The 14,729-nt window shown below is 48.5% G+C and overlaps 1 protein-coding gene across 1 annotated transcript; it reads left to right on the plus strand.

The window, feature by feature from the left end:
• Positions 1–3,342: 3,342 nt before the first annotated feature.
• On the plus strand, positions 3,343–5,413 carry Ly6l (lymphocyte antigen 6 family member L). The gene is made up of 3 exons (XM_051189059.1): positions 3,343–3,430; positions 3,519–3,635; positions 4,895–5,413. The coding sequence occupies exons 1-3, from the start codon at positions 3,352–3,354 to the stop codon at positions 5,119–5,121; spliced, it is 423 nt and encodes a 140-aa protein (XP_051045016.1). The 5' UTR covers positions 3,343–3,351; the 3' UTR covers positions 5,122–5,413.
• Positions 5,414–14,729: the final 9,316 nt, after the last annotated feature.

Genomic DNA, 14,729 nt, shown 5'->3' on the forward strand with positions numbered 1-14,729 from the left:
GCTCAGTGGAAGAGTGCTTCTCTAGAGTGTGTGAGATCCTTGAGAACAAGCCCCCCCCTCTCTCACTCACACACACACACACACACACACACACACACACAGAGAGAGAGAGAGAGAGAGAGAGAGAGAGAGAGAGAGAGAGAGAGAGCTCAGCTCATAAAGGGTTTGCCATGAAGGCATAAGAAACTGAATTTGAGCCTCAGCATTCACATATTGAACCAGGCTTGGTGGCATGTGCTCACAATCTCATCCCTGGAGGGCAGGTGCAGTCTAGCTGAACCTGCAAGTATCAAGTTCCAATGAGAGACCTCATCCTAAAAATCAAGGTAGACATTCCCGAAGAATGAGACTTAACGAGTTGACCTGTGGCCTCCACATGCACTCTTGAGCACACACACACACACACACACACACCAGCTGGCACTGCACAACACCAGCTTAGTGACCTTTCCTTCCATGTCCATTGTGGGTATAGCCTGAGGCCTTGGTTTTCCAGGAGAGTTGAGTAGGAATGTAGTAGATGACCTTCATCCATTTCTTAAATCAAGAATCCTGAAGCAAAGTGTAAAAGCTGTGACGGGCTCAGATCACACACCTGTTCATGGCTACCTGCTGGCTCCCTGAGTCCACTGCAGAGGAAGCCTCAGCTGACCTAACTACGAATGAGATGTGTTAGATGGGAATATGAAATGTTGTCCACTCAACTAAGCACGTTTTAGTATGTGAGATAGTAGCACTCCCTACAGGTACCTCTCTCAGTATGTCCCCTGGATGAGTTCTTTATGAACAAGGAACCAAGTCTTCCTTGCCATTGGTTGTCACCATCAGAGGCAGGCAGATCTCTGTGAGTTCAAAGCCAGCCTGCTCTACAGACAGTTTCCAGGACAGGTTCCAAAACAATACTGAGAAACCCTGTCTTGAAAGACAAAATAAATAAATAAATAAATAAATAAATAAATAAATAAATAAAAGATTTGTTGTGTGTGTGTGTTCATATGTCCATGTGTGTGTGCAGCTGTGCACACCTTTGCATGTAGAAACCAGCAGACAGTGTTATGAGATGTCCAGTTTACATAGTGATGGAATCCAAACTCTGTCCCTCATAATTATCTAGTCCCATAAATACCTGTTGTCTTAGTTAATTTTCTATTGCTGTGGCAAGACCATGACCAAGGCAATGTATACAAGAATTTATGTGGGCCTTATAGTTTCAGGCGGTTAGAGACCATGATTGTCATGGCTTGGAGCATGGCAGGAAGTTGTGAAGCTGGAGTAGTCACTGGGAGCTTATATTTGGTCCACCAGCATGAGGCAAAGAGAGCTAACTTGGAATGATGGGGACATTTGAAACCTCAAAGCCTACCCTCAGTGACACACCTCCCTCAATAAAACCACACCTTACAATCCTTCCAAACTATTACACCAACTGGGGACCAAACATTCAAACATCTTATGAGGCCATTCTTATTCAACCCACCATATTTTGTTAAGGATAAAAAGAAAGAGAGAAGAAGGGAGGAAACAGCAAAGGGAATGTAGGGACAGGGAACAAAGGATGAGCTGACAGGCTTGGAAAGATGTACACCCCTTGTTAGGGTGTTTGGCCTTTAAAGAGACTCTTGGGATACAGGCCTGGGAAAGAGGCACAGGGAGAACTGGGTTGGGCCTCCAGACTAAGGCAGCATTTCCTGATGGCAAATGATCTAGGTAGGGTCCACAAGGGCTGCAAATGTGGCTGGTCCCAAGGTGAGGACACAGAAGATGCTTGATATCTCCAGAGGAGACCCTAGCCCCCCATTTCCCTATCCCCCCAATCTCCCCACACACACATCCCCTTTGACTGACTTGTAGACTGCAAGCTACTTCCTCAGCCAGAAGCCCTGCGACATCCCATCTGACTTCAATAACTCAGAGAACACAGTTTTCTTAGTTTTACTCTGAGAAGAAGAAAAACTATGACAATGGGAAGATAAGCTGGAAGTAGGCTGAGTCCCCATCCCTGAACTTATAGGAAAGGCTGTATCTGAAATCTACACTAGGAGTAGGGAAAGAGGTTTGAATGGTGTCCCTCAGGAATACCCACGACACTTACAAACCCCATAGGCAGGACTGGGTCACATCATAGACTTCCCTGAAGGCAGAAGAGATTAGGAAGCAACAGCAGGTGCTGTGGTCTGAGGAACCTCAAAGGCAATGTTCTAACCTCTGGGCTCACCTGCTCAAAGGTATATCTGCTACAGGACCTTTGGAGCCTGCACATGACCAGGCTAAGTGGTGGGACCTGCAGTCCTTCAGCTTCAGAAGTCTTTGGAACCTGGTTCTGGATGCCCAGGGTTCCTCTCAATTTCTTCCCTTCCTCTCCCTGTAGTGAGATAGTCATTCCGTGGGCACCTGTTGCACTGACCACACCCATTGGGGTGGTATGACAGGGGCCTACATGACCTGGGGGAACTAGGTCTGGGGCAGGGACCCCCTGAAAGCTCTCTTGCTTGCTGGACAAAGACAGAGAGCATCTGGAGGCATCCTTGGGATCAGGCACCTGCTAGCGATCATCTGTCTCTAAGTTTTTCTCCCTGAATAAACATCTATTCAGCCTATCTGCCCGATCCTTATTATTCCACGATATCTCCCACTTCTGGCCCCCCAGATAGGCCCCATTCAGAAGAAAGCCATTTGGAACACACACACACACACACACACACACACACACACACACACACACACACACACACTGTAAGCCTGTGGTGTGTTTGCCCTGCCCCCTCCCCCATTTGGCCCATGGCTGTTTCTTCTCCATTGCACCAGGGTTTTGATGTTAATTCTCAAATCACTCATCTGCTTCCCTAAACGTGTTCCTCCCACCCACCCCACTCCCCCTAATAGAGGACTCCTATCTTCCCTCTGCCTCCAATTTTCTGGATCACTCCAGATCTCTCTGGTTCTATTAGGGCTCCGGAACTGCCTGGCTTCCGTCTGGGCCAGGAGTCTGGGACCAAATTTTGGGATCAGACCTGATGCTCACAGTGATGGAGGGGGCTTCTGCGCTGCTTGGTGTGTTCAGAAAAGAAAAGGAAGCCCCCAGGATCCGGGTCTGGAATGATGACTCCATTATCACAGGGGAACCCACCCAGCTTTGCAGGGCTTGCTGTTCCTGCACCCGCTCAAGGTGCAGCCACGCCCCCCAACTCCCAACCCCTTCCCCCCCCCCCCCCCCGGAGCCATCATGGAGGGAAGGCAGACTCCTGCTGGCGCTCCAGCTCCTCCCCTAGGCGCCACAGTCAAGTGCAGGGCACCAAGGGAGCTGTGAGGCAAGACTGTTGCCCTTCTAGTGGTATGAGGAAGCACGGAGTCATGACCCAGCTGTTCCTGGCACTCTGGGCGTCCCTGGTGTCTGTGGAACTTGCCCGAGGCTTTGAGATCATGACTCCAGGTAAGGGATGGACAGGGCTGGAGGGAGATGGGATGGGGTGGGGTCTGGCCTGTGCTGCCTACTCATCGCTGTATATTCTTGATCACAGCCCCAAACCTGAGCTGCTTCCAGTGCTTCAAGGTCCAACAGCCCAACCAGTGTCGGCCCATAATATGCCAGCCAAACGAAAAAGTCTGCCAGAGCAACGAGATTCTCCTTTACTCAAGTGAGTCCTTCTTCGGGCCTTCCTTGGGCTCCAGGGCCAGTGAAGGCCTGATGCATCCTCTAGATGCTGGACTATACGGGAAGGTGTGGTCAGAATTTTGGTAGTTCCTTTTTCTCTCCCAATTGCCATATTTGTTCCTGTGTCACTCCTAGAACTCACCCTGGGACAAAAGCTCTGCTCTGACATTGAATTCCCAAATGAACGGGCTTGTAAAAGCAGAGCCAGCCAGCCAGAGACAGGTTTGCCAAGGCCACCCACTCTCGTGGGGGCATCATGGGGTTGGGAAAGCAGTGGGACCTTAGGTAAGATCAGCCTTAGAGATTATGATGGAACAAAAAAGCCAACGTGTCACTCTTCCCATTTCCATGAAAAAGTGAAAATATGAAAATGTCCAGAAACCAGAAGTGGTCAGACTGACCTGCTTCAATCACACCCGTGGTGATAGTAGTTGCTTGGGCCTACCTCTAGCTCTCTGGAACAGTGCAGTAGCCTCAGAGCAGCCTGCTTCCTCAGAGCTGCCTCCTCTCCTAAGAAAAAGACCTGAGCCTGGCTGCAGAGTAATTCCTAAAGTTGAGGCATCTCCCGTTTCCTTGCTGCCTGAGAATAATGGCTTGAGCTGCCCTAGGACAAGCCCTGAAGGAGCAGGACAGTGAGAGCCTCGGGCAGGGGGCTTGACAAGCTGTCCTTTGTAGTCACATCCGCAGGCACTGCAAGCTGCCTCAGGCTGCCTCTTACTACTCCTGCTGCGTCTCAAATCCTCAACTTGGTGCCTCACCCCCCCCCCACAGCCTTTTGTTCAGTTGCTCTTGAGCCTAGTGTTCTGTTCAGGGAGTGGGCTCTGAGGACTCCCTTTTGGGTGCTACCTGTTCTGATGTTCTCAGTGGGGAGGTTTGTACAGGATCAAGGCTTCAAAGGAGGCCACAGGCTCCATATTCTCTGCTAGAACATTCTTGGTCATCCTAAATTCTGTGCCACCCAAACAACGTGCACTTTGGCAACCAGTTCTTTCCCACTTTGCAACCTTTACCTACCTCCTGAGCCAGCTGGCTACTGGAGATAGCCACCACTTCTTTGCTTTATCCCAGGTTGGTGGTGACTCTGGGTAGCAGATCTCCCATCACTGTATAGGCAATGCCTGAGAAAGAACAACAGAAGGTGGCCTGGCAGGACCACCCACATTGGGAGCCCCCACCCCCACCACCAAATCTCCCATCTGGCCTCTGGGTTCTAGGCCCCATGCTGTCTTTTTTCTTCTACAGATTCAATGAGCAAAGCACAGATCAGCAAGCGCTGTGCTGTCCAATGTTCCAACACCAACAGTCAGTTTGAGTGGACACTGAACAGAGGAATTAAGGGCAGGATCACCAGGCGATGTTGTTCAATTCCTCTCTGCAACAGAGCACCTGACACCCAGAAAAGGTTCGGGGCCCGGCCAGGAAGGATCCTGCTGCCAATGGGTCTGGGCCTCTTCTTCACCCTATTGTGAGGACATCCCCCACCCCTGTAGCACCTCAAGTGGCTATCCCACCTCCATCCACCTGAGGACTTGAAAGGTGATGCTCAGTCCCTGAGGTGGAAGGGAGGGCACCATAACCTTTGCTTAGGACCCAGCAGTCTGCTCCTATTCAGCATCTTGGCTCCTCATGGAGATAGACAAGGGAGTATTTCCAATGCAGGTCACAGGATGGTTTGAGAAAGCTCTTGACCCTTGACACAATGTGCAACTCTGTGAGTGGCAGAATGAACCTGGTGAAGCCAGAGGTGCAGCCACACTTTGACCCTGCTCAACCTTTCCTGATGGAGTCCAGGTTGAGAAACACTATGGGGTCCCCTGATCATGCACAGGGACTGCTGGCTGTGTTACACTCCTCAGAGACAGTAAACTTTCAATGCCTCACAGCCTGACTCCTGCCTCTTCTTTGTCCCATTGCTCCAGAGACACATTCCTCTTCCAGCTCTCAGTACAGGCTGCTATGGATAGAACAATCAAGATCTGGATGGGATCACCTAGTCAGGCAATAGCCACACTGAACATGGAGCTGTCCTCAAAACCTGGGGCCCACACAATCCAAACTCAGATCTGGGGTCCTAGGAGGGCTCACTGGCCACTGTACGAGGAGGGAATGGGAACAGAGTCAGGAGTACCACAAGGACAGCAGAGAATGCCAGGGTGGCCTAAGAACACATTTGGTTGAAGCTTCACTTCAGGAAGTGAGGCCTGTTGGACATGACTGAGTACCTGTCCTTGAAAAGGTCCCTGGGTAAGGAGGACACAGGCAAGGAGCACAGAGAGGGACTAGGAGACTGATTGGCAGCTTAAGGCTAGCCAGACTGAGTGGGCTTTACAGAGCCTGAAGAGGCTATCTAAGAGAACAAGGAGGCCGCTGGTGTGAGGCCCTTGGTGTGGGACAGATGTCTTACTCTAGCCTTGCTATGACCATGTTGCTGGACATAAACTGAAAGACCCCCCATGAGACCCCAAGAGTTTGGAGCCTGTCAGGGGGGAAGGCCCTTGCCCCCAAGAGACGAGACCAGACCACTGGATGCAAGTGCAAGAGGTTATTTATTGTTTACACAGGTACCTGTGGACACTTCAGTCTTTCGGGGGACTGAGGGTGCAGAGGTTAAAACTCAGGCAGTTTATATAGGGTTGGGGTGGCAAGAAGCAGGCTTACAGAAGCAGAAGCATGGTTACAGGGATTTCATTGTTTCATCTAAATGTAGCAGTTGTAGTTAACCAAGGACAGTTGGTTATTCGGGTTGGGCACAAAGAATACAAAGAATTCAGTTATGACTCAGCATCCCGGATAGGATACAGTCTTGCTGACCTTGCTTTAGTCCAAGCTGCAGACCACAGATACCTGGTTGGCGTTGGATGAGAGCAGCACCTGGTTCCCTCCTGTACTTTTCTCATAACTTGACCTTGGCAAATTAGCAAGAGCAATTTAAACAGGCAATAAGCATAGTGGGGGTCTTTCAAAACAACTTAAGGAAGATTTATTTGGTTCATGGTTTTTCTTCCATCATGATGGAGAAAGGCATTCCCAGCAGTGGGAGCTTGTGGTGAGACTGTTCACATCATACTGAACTAGAAAACCGAGAGCAAAGCAGGAACCAGGGTTCAGGTATAACCTTCAAGAGTCCACCCACTTCCACCAACTAGACCCCCTTTTCTGAAGGCTCCACAGCCTCCCAAAATAGTGCCACCAGATGAGGAACAAGGTTTGCAACCTGTTCCTGCAGGGAGTGTTTCATATTCAGACCCTAACAGCAAGTGAGCCTGTGGGTGGGTGTGGTATCTTGTTCCCAGATCCATACATCTGGCCAGCCTGGTCCACACACATCTGCCTTCCTGATCCTGCTCTTTATGCTCCTCCACCAAACTCTTAACTGAGGTGGCAGAGAAGACACCATACCCTTCATCCCAAGACCATGCAGCCCCATGACTGAGATGGCCTAGAGCCCCTTGGAGCATCTGGATAGCCCCATGTCTGGCATCTCTGTACTCAGGGTCCCTGATGAAAGCAAGACCTTATCTTGCCTTAAGATTTTGTTTTGTTTTAAGCAGTTATTGATTTGATTTTCATGCTGAGTTTAAACCCCATTCACTCCCCACACTTGATAAGCAGTAAAAATTGTAAGTGCTGTCTGGGTCCTGTGTTGGTGACAAGGCCTTTCTCAACCCAGGAACTAAGGTGCCAGTCAATCAACAGTTCCCAAAAGTCAAACAGAGACAGATGCTTTTGAGTTCATTGTCTCACAGCTGTGACGATAAAGGATATAGACAGTCCAGTGAGCAAAGAAAAGAACAGGCAAAACTCAGATTCTCACCATGGGAGAGGAACCGAGGAAGACACTGTGAAGTGCTTTGCTGGGGAGCATTTTTTTTTTTACAATAAGAGTTATAGTTAGGACTAGGCAAAAATTAGGGTAATTTTATTGAGACAGGTTAATCATCCAGACATAGAATAGGCCAAACCAATGGCAGGGTTCAGGCTCTGTGCATGCCTTCCTGGCCCAGCCAGAAGATAATCACATACTACTTGCCCAACTGGGGGTGGTCACACAGCAAATCCCCCTTCTTTCCATCTTTGACTTGCTTCCTTAACTGCTCACTTTGACTCTTGCACTAGTCATATGCCAATCTTGACAGGCAGTGCCAATCACAGAACATGAAGGTAACACTGGTCCTAGCCATTGGCTTTTGTTTACTGGTCATTGATAAAACTATTATCTTTTTATTCTCTCTGGGTGAATCTGGACCCCTAGGTAAGCTCTCCCACCCAACCTCTGTATCATATACTCTATACCCTTTGGAAATGGGGTCGAAGTTCCTCCTCTGGAACCTGGGCTTCAGTCTTTCGAGGGTAACCTTTAAGCTAGAAACCAGAAACTTAAAGAATAAGTGAGGTTTTAAGTTGGTGATGGGTCTGCATAGATGGCTGAGTCTGTAAAGTACTTGCTCTGTATGTATGAGAACCTAAGTCTGATCCCCAGACCCATGAAAAAATGCTGGGTGTGGTGACACATGTGTATAATCCTGGCACAGAGACAGGCAGATCCCTAGGACTCAGTGGCCAATCAGTCTTGCCTAGTTAGTGAGTTTCATCTCAAATGAAGTGGATGGTGTTCCTGAAAATGACATCTGAGGTCTTCTGACCTCCACATGCATACATAACTCACGTGCACATGAACACACACATAAAAGTTAGTAAAGAAAGATGATGATGAGCAATAACTAGAATAATCCTGAAATTATGGTAGGAATTCTTGGTGGTAAACACATACTAATTGAGAACTGAACCAGCAGCTCAAAAGTGACCACGGAAGGAATAGTCAAAGGCCTGTGAAGGGTATGGAGCCACTGTCTCCCCTACAACTGCGTGCCCAAGTACTTCTGACCCTACAAAAATCTCATCACTGTCTCAGTCTCTCCTAGACCCCAGACACTCTCCTATTACCTGGACCAGAGCCATGTGGCTTTCATGGGGCCACAGTCCAAACTGGCTATGAGCATCCAACGTGATAGGGCAGGACCATGTGGACATTCTGGCAAGTAGCTCCTTTCCTTACCTGGACATGCAGAGGCCTGAAGAAAAGGGAGAACCTTCCTCAAATGATGGGATTCGCACCTGTTGTTTTCTGAGAGCTTTGCAGATTTGTGTTTTGCCTTTAAGTCAGTAGTCCTTTACTTTGATTTTGGTGAAGGGTGGAGTCCAACAGATTTCCTCTATTTTGTGCAGTCATCTGTGTGTCTACTCTTGATATCTATGTATGAGCCTTCAGTTCACTCTGCTTTAGCATTGTCTGGCTCTACCAGGTTTCCAATACCACCCCAATCTTGGTGACCTCCTAGGAGGACTTTCAGGAAGCAGTGTAGACTACCCACAGCTATAACTCCAGCTCCAAGGGCTTCAGCACTCTCTTTTGGCACACACACACACACACACACACACACACACACACACACACAGTAGGGGGGCCACACATAATAAAAATAAATTATTTTTTAAATCTCAAAAACTTAAGTAGTGAGTATCATGTAGCTGCTTCATCCCTCCCTCTTCCTCTCTCCCTCTTCTCCCCACCTGTCCTTTGTGTTTACTGATGAATGTGTGACCTCAAAGCTTCCTGCTGCAGCCACCTGCTGTCATGCCTCTGCTGCTGCTGTTCTGTACTCTCCCTCTGGAACTATAAGCTCAAATAAACTCTTCAGTCTATAAGTCAATTTTGCTCACAGTTTTTCATCACAGCAACAAAAAGTAACTGATCTTTGGTGTGTGTGTGTGTGTGTGTGTGTAAGTGCAAGCAATTTGGGTGTGAATGGGAAAGCATAAAACTCAGCAAGAAAGTAGGACACCAAAGAGCAGCTGGATGGACACATACAATATAAAGACATCATTGCCAAAGTAAAGAAAAAAGGGGGCCCAACATCAGGTCAGAGGTGACAGCTGACTTGAACACATACAGAAGAGACAGGGAAGACATGAGCAGGGCAACACTAAAAGTCTGATGTGTATATGACAGGTATCCTAGAGGCAGTGGAGAATAATGTAGTAGAGAGAAGTGGCAGGTGGGAGGATTAGCTGAGTGGTGGAGTGGCTAACCCAGAATGTGAGACTCTGAGATGGATGCCTCACAGCAGGAAGAAAGGCAGGCAGGCAAGAATGAAATTTTTCAACTCAGAGATAATGAAACTTCTCACCTCAGAGAAAGGCAGAAAGTGTGCTCCAGAATCATACACCCCAAACAGATTAAATCTAAAGAAACATATAATTACTCACCACGCATCACCACCACAAGCTACAGTTCTATTGGAGAGATGAGAAGGGGTGATATGGAGAAGTGCTCATAGCCATGGTGGCCCTGGACAGAGCAGTGGTAGGAATATGGGGTGGCATTCAGAGAGTAGATCCAGAGACGAGACCTTGTGTGAGGTCCTGCTCTAGACTCAAGAGAGTCTAGACAAGCAAGTGAGAAGAGACCCAGGGCAGGTGGGGGAGGACAGTGTCAGGGAGTGCTGGAGAAGCCAAACAGGAGCTACGGTCGTACCAAATTTTGTGATTTTGATAAATTAAGACATAGTTATGAGGAAAGTTAGTGTTTGAAAAAATGAGCATAAAGTACAGAATAATTCTTATACTTTTTTTTCAACTTTTGTTTTGTTTTTTAGCAATAAGATCTCCATGTAGCCAAGGCTGATCTTGAATTATTGATCCTCCTGCCTCCACCCAAATGCTGGAGTTATGGGTGTGGAACTCTATAACTTTTTTTTCTGTTCTTTTCTTTTTGAGACAGGGTTTCTCTGTGGTTTTGGAGGCTGTCCTGGAACTAACTCTGTAGACCAGGCTGGCCTGGAACTCACAGAGGTCCGCCTGCCTCTGCCTCCCAAGTGCGAGACTAAAGGTGTGTGCCACCAACACCCAGCTCTTTTTCTTCCTTTCTTTTTTTCGACTTAAAAAAAAAAATTAACCCTAAAATATTTCAAAGTGGAAAATGAACCCCTCAACTGAATATTAACTTAACTTATTTTCTTCCCCATAGCATCATTCCCAGCCCCTAGCTCTCCAGACAGAAGCCAGATCTTTCTTATCCATCCATCCCTTCAAATCACTCTGCAGCTCTCATGTGGGATGTTGTCTGAAATCTGAGAGACTGCATTTACCTTTTTCACCATTGATTCCCAGCTTAAAGCTGGGAAGTGGCAAAAACATCAGAGAGGATGAGAGGGGGACTGGACACTGAAGGAAAGCACTGCACTAAGGGGACAGCCAAGCTTCCTTCTCACATACCTGAATGAGTGCCCAGCCGGGCACGCAGTTACCTGCACAGCTAGGGCCTGAGGGGCCCACCTAACCAGTTTGTTCATTGAATGTAAACTTGATAAAACAAACTGTCCTCATGGTCCTCAATACTTGGCCCCACTCCTCCAGGGCTGGGTGAGGTACACTGCAAACAGCAGCCACTCTCATCTCAGAAGGAATTAGGAACCACAACTCATGGCTGAGCCACCATTGGGGTCTGTTATGGGAAGGAGGGCCCAGTGCTGGTCCCAGGTCCTGTGTGACCCACTGTCCCTCCTACCAGGCCCCAAGGGGTGCAGTTTAAGAATTAAGGGAGCCTCCTGGCACCTTCTGTTCTCTACCAGGGCCCAGCCAGGCTGAGAAGGGGGTTGTCTTAAGGTACACTGACCTAACAGAACACAGGTAAATGGCCTGAGGCTGGCTGGGAGTATGGGGAGGGCGGGGGCAGTGTTCATGGGAGAGAGCAGGAGGTTGCAGGTGTGGTCTGACCACACATATCATAAAAGGGCCTGGGTGGTAAGCCCTAGTGTGCAGAGTAAAGTGAAGGCTTTTGGGGGGGTGGGGATAGGGGTGCGGGATTGATATCTTTGGAATGTGAGACAAAGCCATTCCATGGAGGAAGTACTCCTTTAATGGCCATCCAGGAAGATGTTTAGTATTCAGTTACATTTGGTTGCATAGCCCTGAGGGGAGGTGAGCATGTCACCTTAGCCCACAGATGTCAATGTCAGCTTCAGGTCCAATATGCTCAGGGCTCAGGGCTCAGGGCTCAGGGCAGAATGTCCATGTGGGACCTGTGAGCCAGATGCTACCCTTAGACTGCAGCCTACCCTCCCCAGACAATGGCCTGCAGTGCCAGAGTTTGCCACACTAACACCCATGGCCTGAAGCCCCATGTTCAGAGCATAGAACATCTAGGAGACATCATCAGCATTAGTGGACTGCCTGTGTGCCTACCTAGCCGAGGCAACCCTGAAGAGGTAGGCCGGCTTTTTTGTTTGTTTGTTTGTTTGTTTAAGTTAAAAGGATATTAGCTTAGGCAGCCTCCCTCCTTCATGAACCCAGCTGTAGGCCCATAATGGCCTTTCTCCTTCCTCTATTTGAAGCCTAAGTATTTTCTTCTTTTCTTACAACTTTTTTTTTTCAACAAGATCTTACTCTGTCACTCTGTAGCCCAAGTTGGCCTTGAAACTGGGATCCCCCTACCTCCACCCCCTAAGTGCTGGGATCACAGTCCTCTCCACCATGCCCAATAATGAAACCCCAGTTATTTAGACTGTAGCTTTTAAGAACCATCCATGAGACAGAGGATTCAGGACAATGGTAACAGGCTTTCTAAGTTGGTGTCAGCCTGGAGGGGAGGGTCTCACCAGGAAACCCTCAGCAGCCTAGTGAGCTCCAGTCCGGAGAGTTGGTTTTAGTGGTCTTGGTTCTGTGGGAGGGAGTCCAGGTTGCACCTCTCTTGCTCTGTGATACTTTCAAGATCATCAGAGGCAGAGCTGGCTTCTCACTACCACAGACTGCAAGCCCAGCTAGCCGGGCTAGGCTGTGCCTCCAATTCATTAAACAATAGGACTCCTCCTGAATCCTCCACAGCCTGTGGCACTGCCTGGATAGTTACTGTACATCTGGTGGCTAGTCTTGGTAAGAGACCACTTTCAAATGTGGCTATCTAGTCCGATGTGCGCAAATGGATACGTGAACACCCTAACACAAATGACGCTGAACCTTTCTGCCCTTGCCCCCTTTGGGTGCTCTGAGTGGCAGCTCTTTTGACGGACAGCTATCTGCCCTGCTGCTGCCAGCAGCCTTGTCTTCCTGCAATTTTGAAGGAAGGCTGGAGGAAGGAGTCACATGGTTCCTGTTGGCATCTGCTGTGCTCCCACCACCTTGCTTTGCCCAGCCACCCTCTGGGTATCAGCTTTCTCCTTTCTGCAGTGAGGAGGCTGCTCTCACTGGGCATTGGGATGCCTGGGTGTGAAAGATGGTGAGGGTCAACTTCAGTCAGTCCATTCTGATGTTCCTAGGACCTACAGCAGCAAAGTCCTCAGATGGACTCTGCCAGAACTTTCCTTCGGCCACCAGCCAAGTAAGTCAAAAATTCCTGGAAATACAGCACATCTGCTTGATCACTTTTGTGATTGTAGAGAGGTTTTGACTGTTGCAGGTATAGTGGGACCTAATTACAAATTTTCTTGGGCTTTTGAACCCCTTGGTAGCTATTTATTATTGACCTCTGTATGTGACCCAGCATCTTTATGACTATTAGGAAAACTCTTTGGAATGTACAAACATATCAACCAAGAGGCCAAACATGTTCATCAAATCCTGTCTGAGGCCAAAACCTGAGATTTCCCCAGTTTTTCTTTGACTTTACTGCTCAATATATCCATCAGTGTATCTGAAGAGTCTTGATTTGTGCTTTTATTGTTTGACTAATGATTTAAAATAAAACCCTCCATACAACTGTTACCCCATTGAACATGGTATTTGGGGTAACTGGAAGTTGTGCTCTAGGACGATGGTCACACTCATGGGAAGGACCCAAAGCATCCTATAGCCATCAAGGGAGCTAATGGCTGCCATGCCCACAACTCATAACTTGTTTGGGTCAGGACAGGTATGCCTGTAGTTTGATAATTCTGCTGTCCACAGGCTCATGTGCCCTACTACCCTACCTGCCTGTCATTCTTCCTGATTTGTCAGGAAGGCCCTGTAAACAGACTCAGGCAGGGGTTTCTGTTGGCTCCTATAGGAATGCACAAATCAGAGTTGGGCCAGGCACTGAGGCCTGGGAATGTTGGGGTTCCAGAGCCCTGTGGTGGATTGAGCTGGGCATTCTCAATAAGACTCCAAGAAGGCACAGCTGACCTCACTGAGAGAAACCTTTCTCTTCTGGGACCCTACACTGCCCCATTGGGTCACCCTTGCTGTTTCAACCCTGAAGAAATGATTTCCTGATGGTGTCACCTCCACACATGCTCTGAGTGCCCAGATCCTCCCTCTTATGTGGTCTGAGGTGCAGAGCCATCTCCTCACACAGTAGGAAGTAGGACTGACAAGGGGCTACAAGGTATGGGGGGGCCATAGGTTCCTCAGGCAGTTCCTTCAGGTGGCTGTGGGTAGAGATCAGTCCTTTTCTACTGTACAGAGGAGCCCACTGTTACCATATAAACTTGCCTGTGTGAGCTTGCCATGATCTGGGCAGGCTCTGAAGAAGCCATTCCCTCCCATTCCTGGACTATCAGACCAGGTGACTAAGCTAAATCCATAGCCCCAGGGATGTTAGTCCTAGATGTGTGTACCCCACTTTCACTGAGGCTAGAGGACCCCCAAAGCAGTGTGCATGCCCTGTGTCCTGCTCACCTTTACTCTACACTAAAAGATCCTTCACCAAGGTCGAGGTCAGAATGCAACATAGGGGAGTGGTGGACCAGGGATCTGGATCCTTCCAACACTGTCCAGTGTCACTGACCATACAGACATACAGTGGCATTGCACTGAGTCTTGACTTGAAACTTGACCTGTAACACGACAAAAGACCCAGAGACAAATATTGGGGTTCAAACTTCAAGCTAAAGAACAGAAAAGCCAAGTAGCAGGCCACAAGCTGTTATCTCTACTTCAGACTAAATGGGTTGATCCTGCTGTCTCCCCTCAGCATGAGTGTATAATCCCAAAACTGTATGTCTTCCTATCCTCAATGTGGCAGAAAAATAAATGTCTTATACTGAGAACTTGTTCCTGTCTTATATACCTCCCCAATGCTGGGATTAAAGGTAGATGATGT

The sequence above is a fragment of the Phodopus roborovskii genome, unplaced genomic scaffold (genome assembly GCF_943737965.1).
Source record: "Phodopus roborovskii unplaced genomic scaffold, PHOROB, whole genome shotgun sequence".
Taxonomy (NCBI): domain Eukaryota; kingdom Metazoa; phylum Chordata; class Mammalia; order Rodentia; family Cricetidae; genus Phodopus; species Phodopus roborovskii.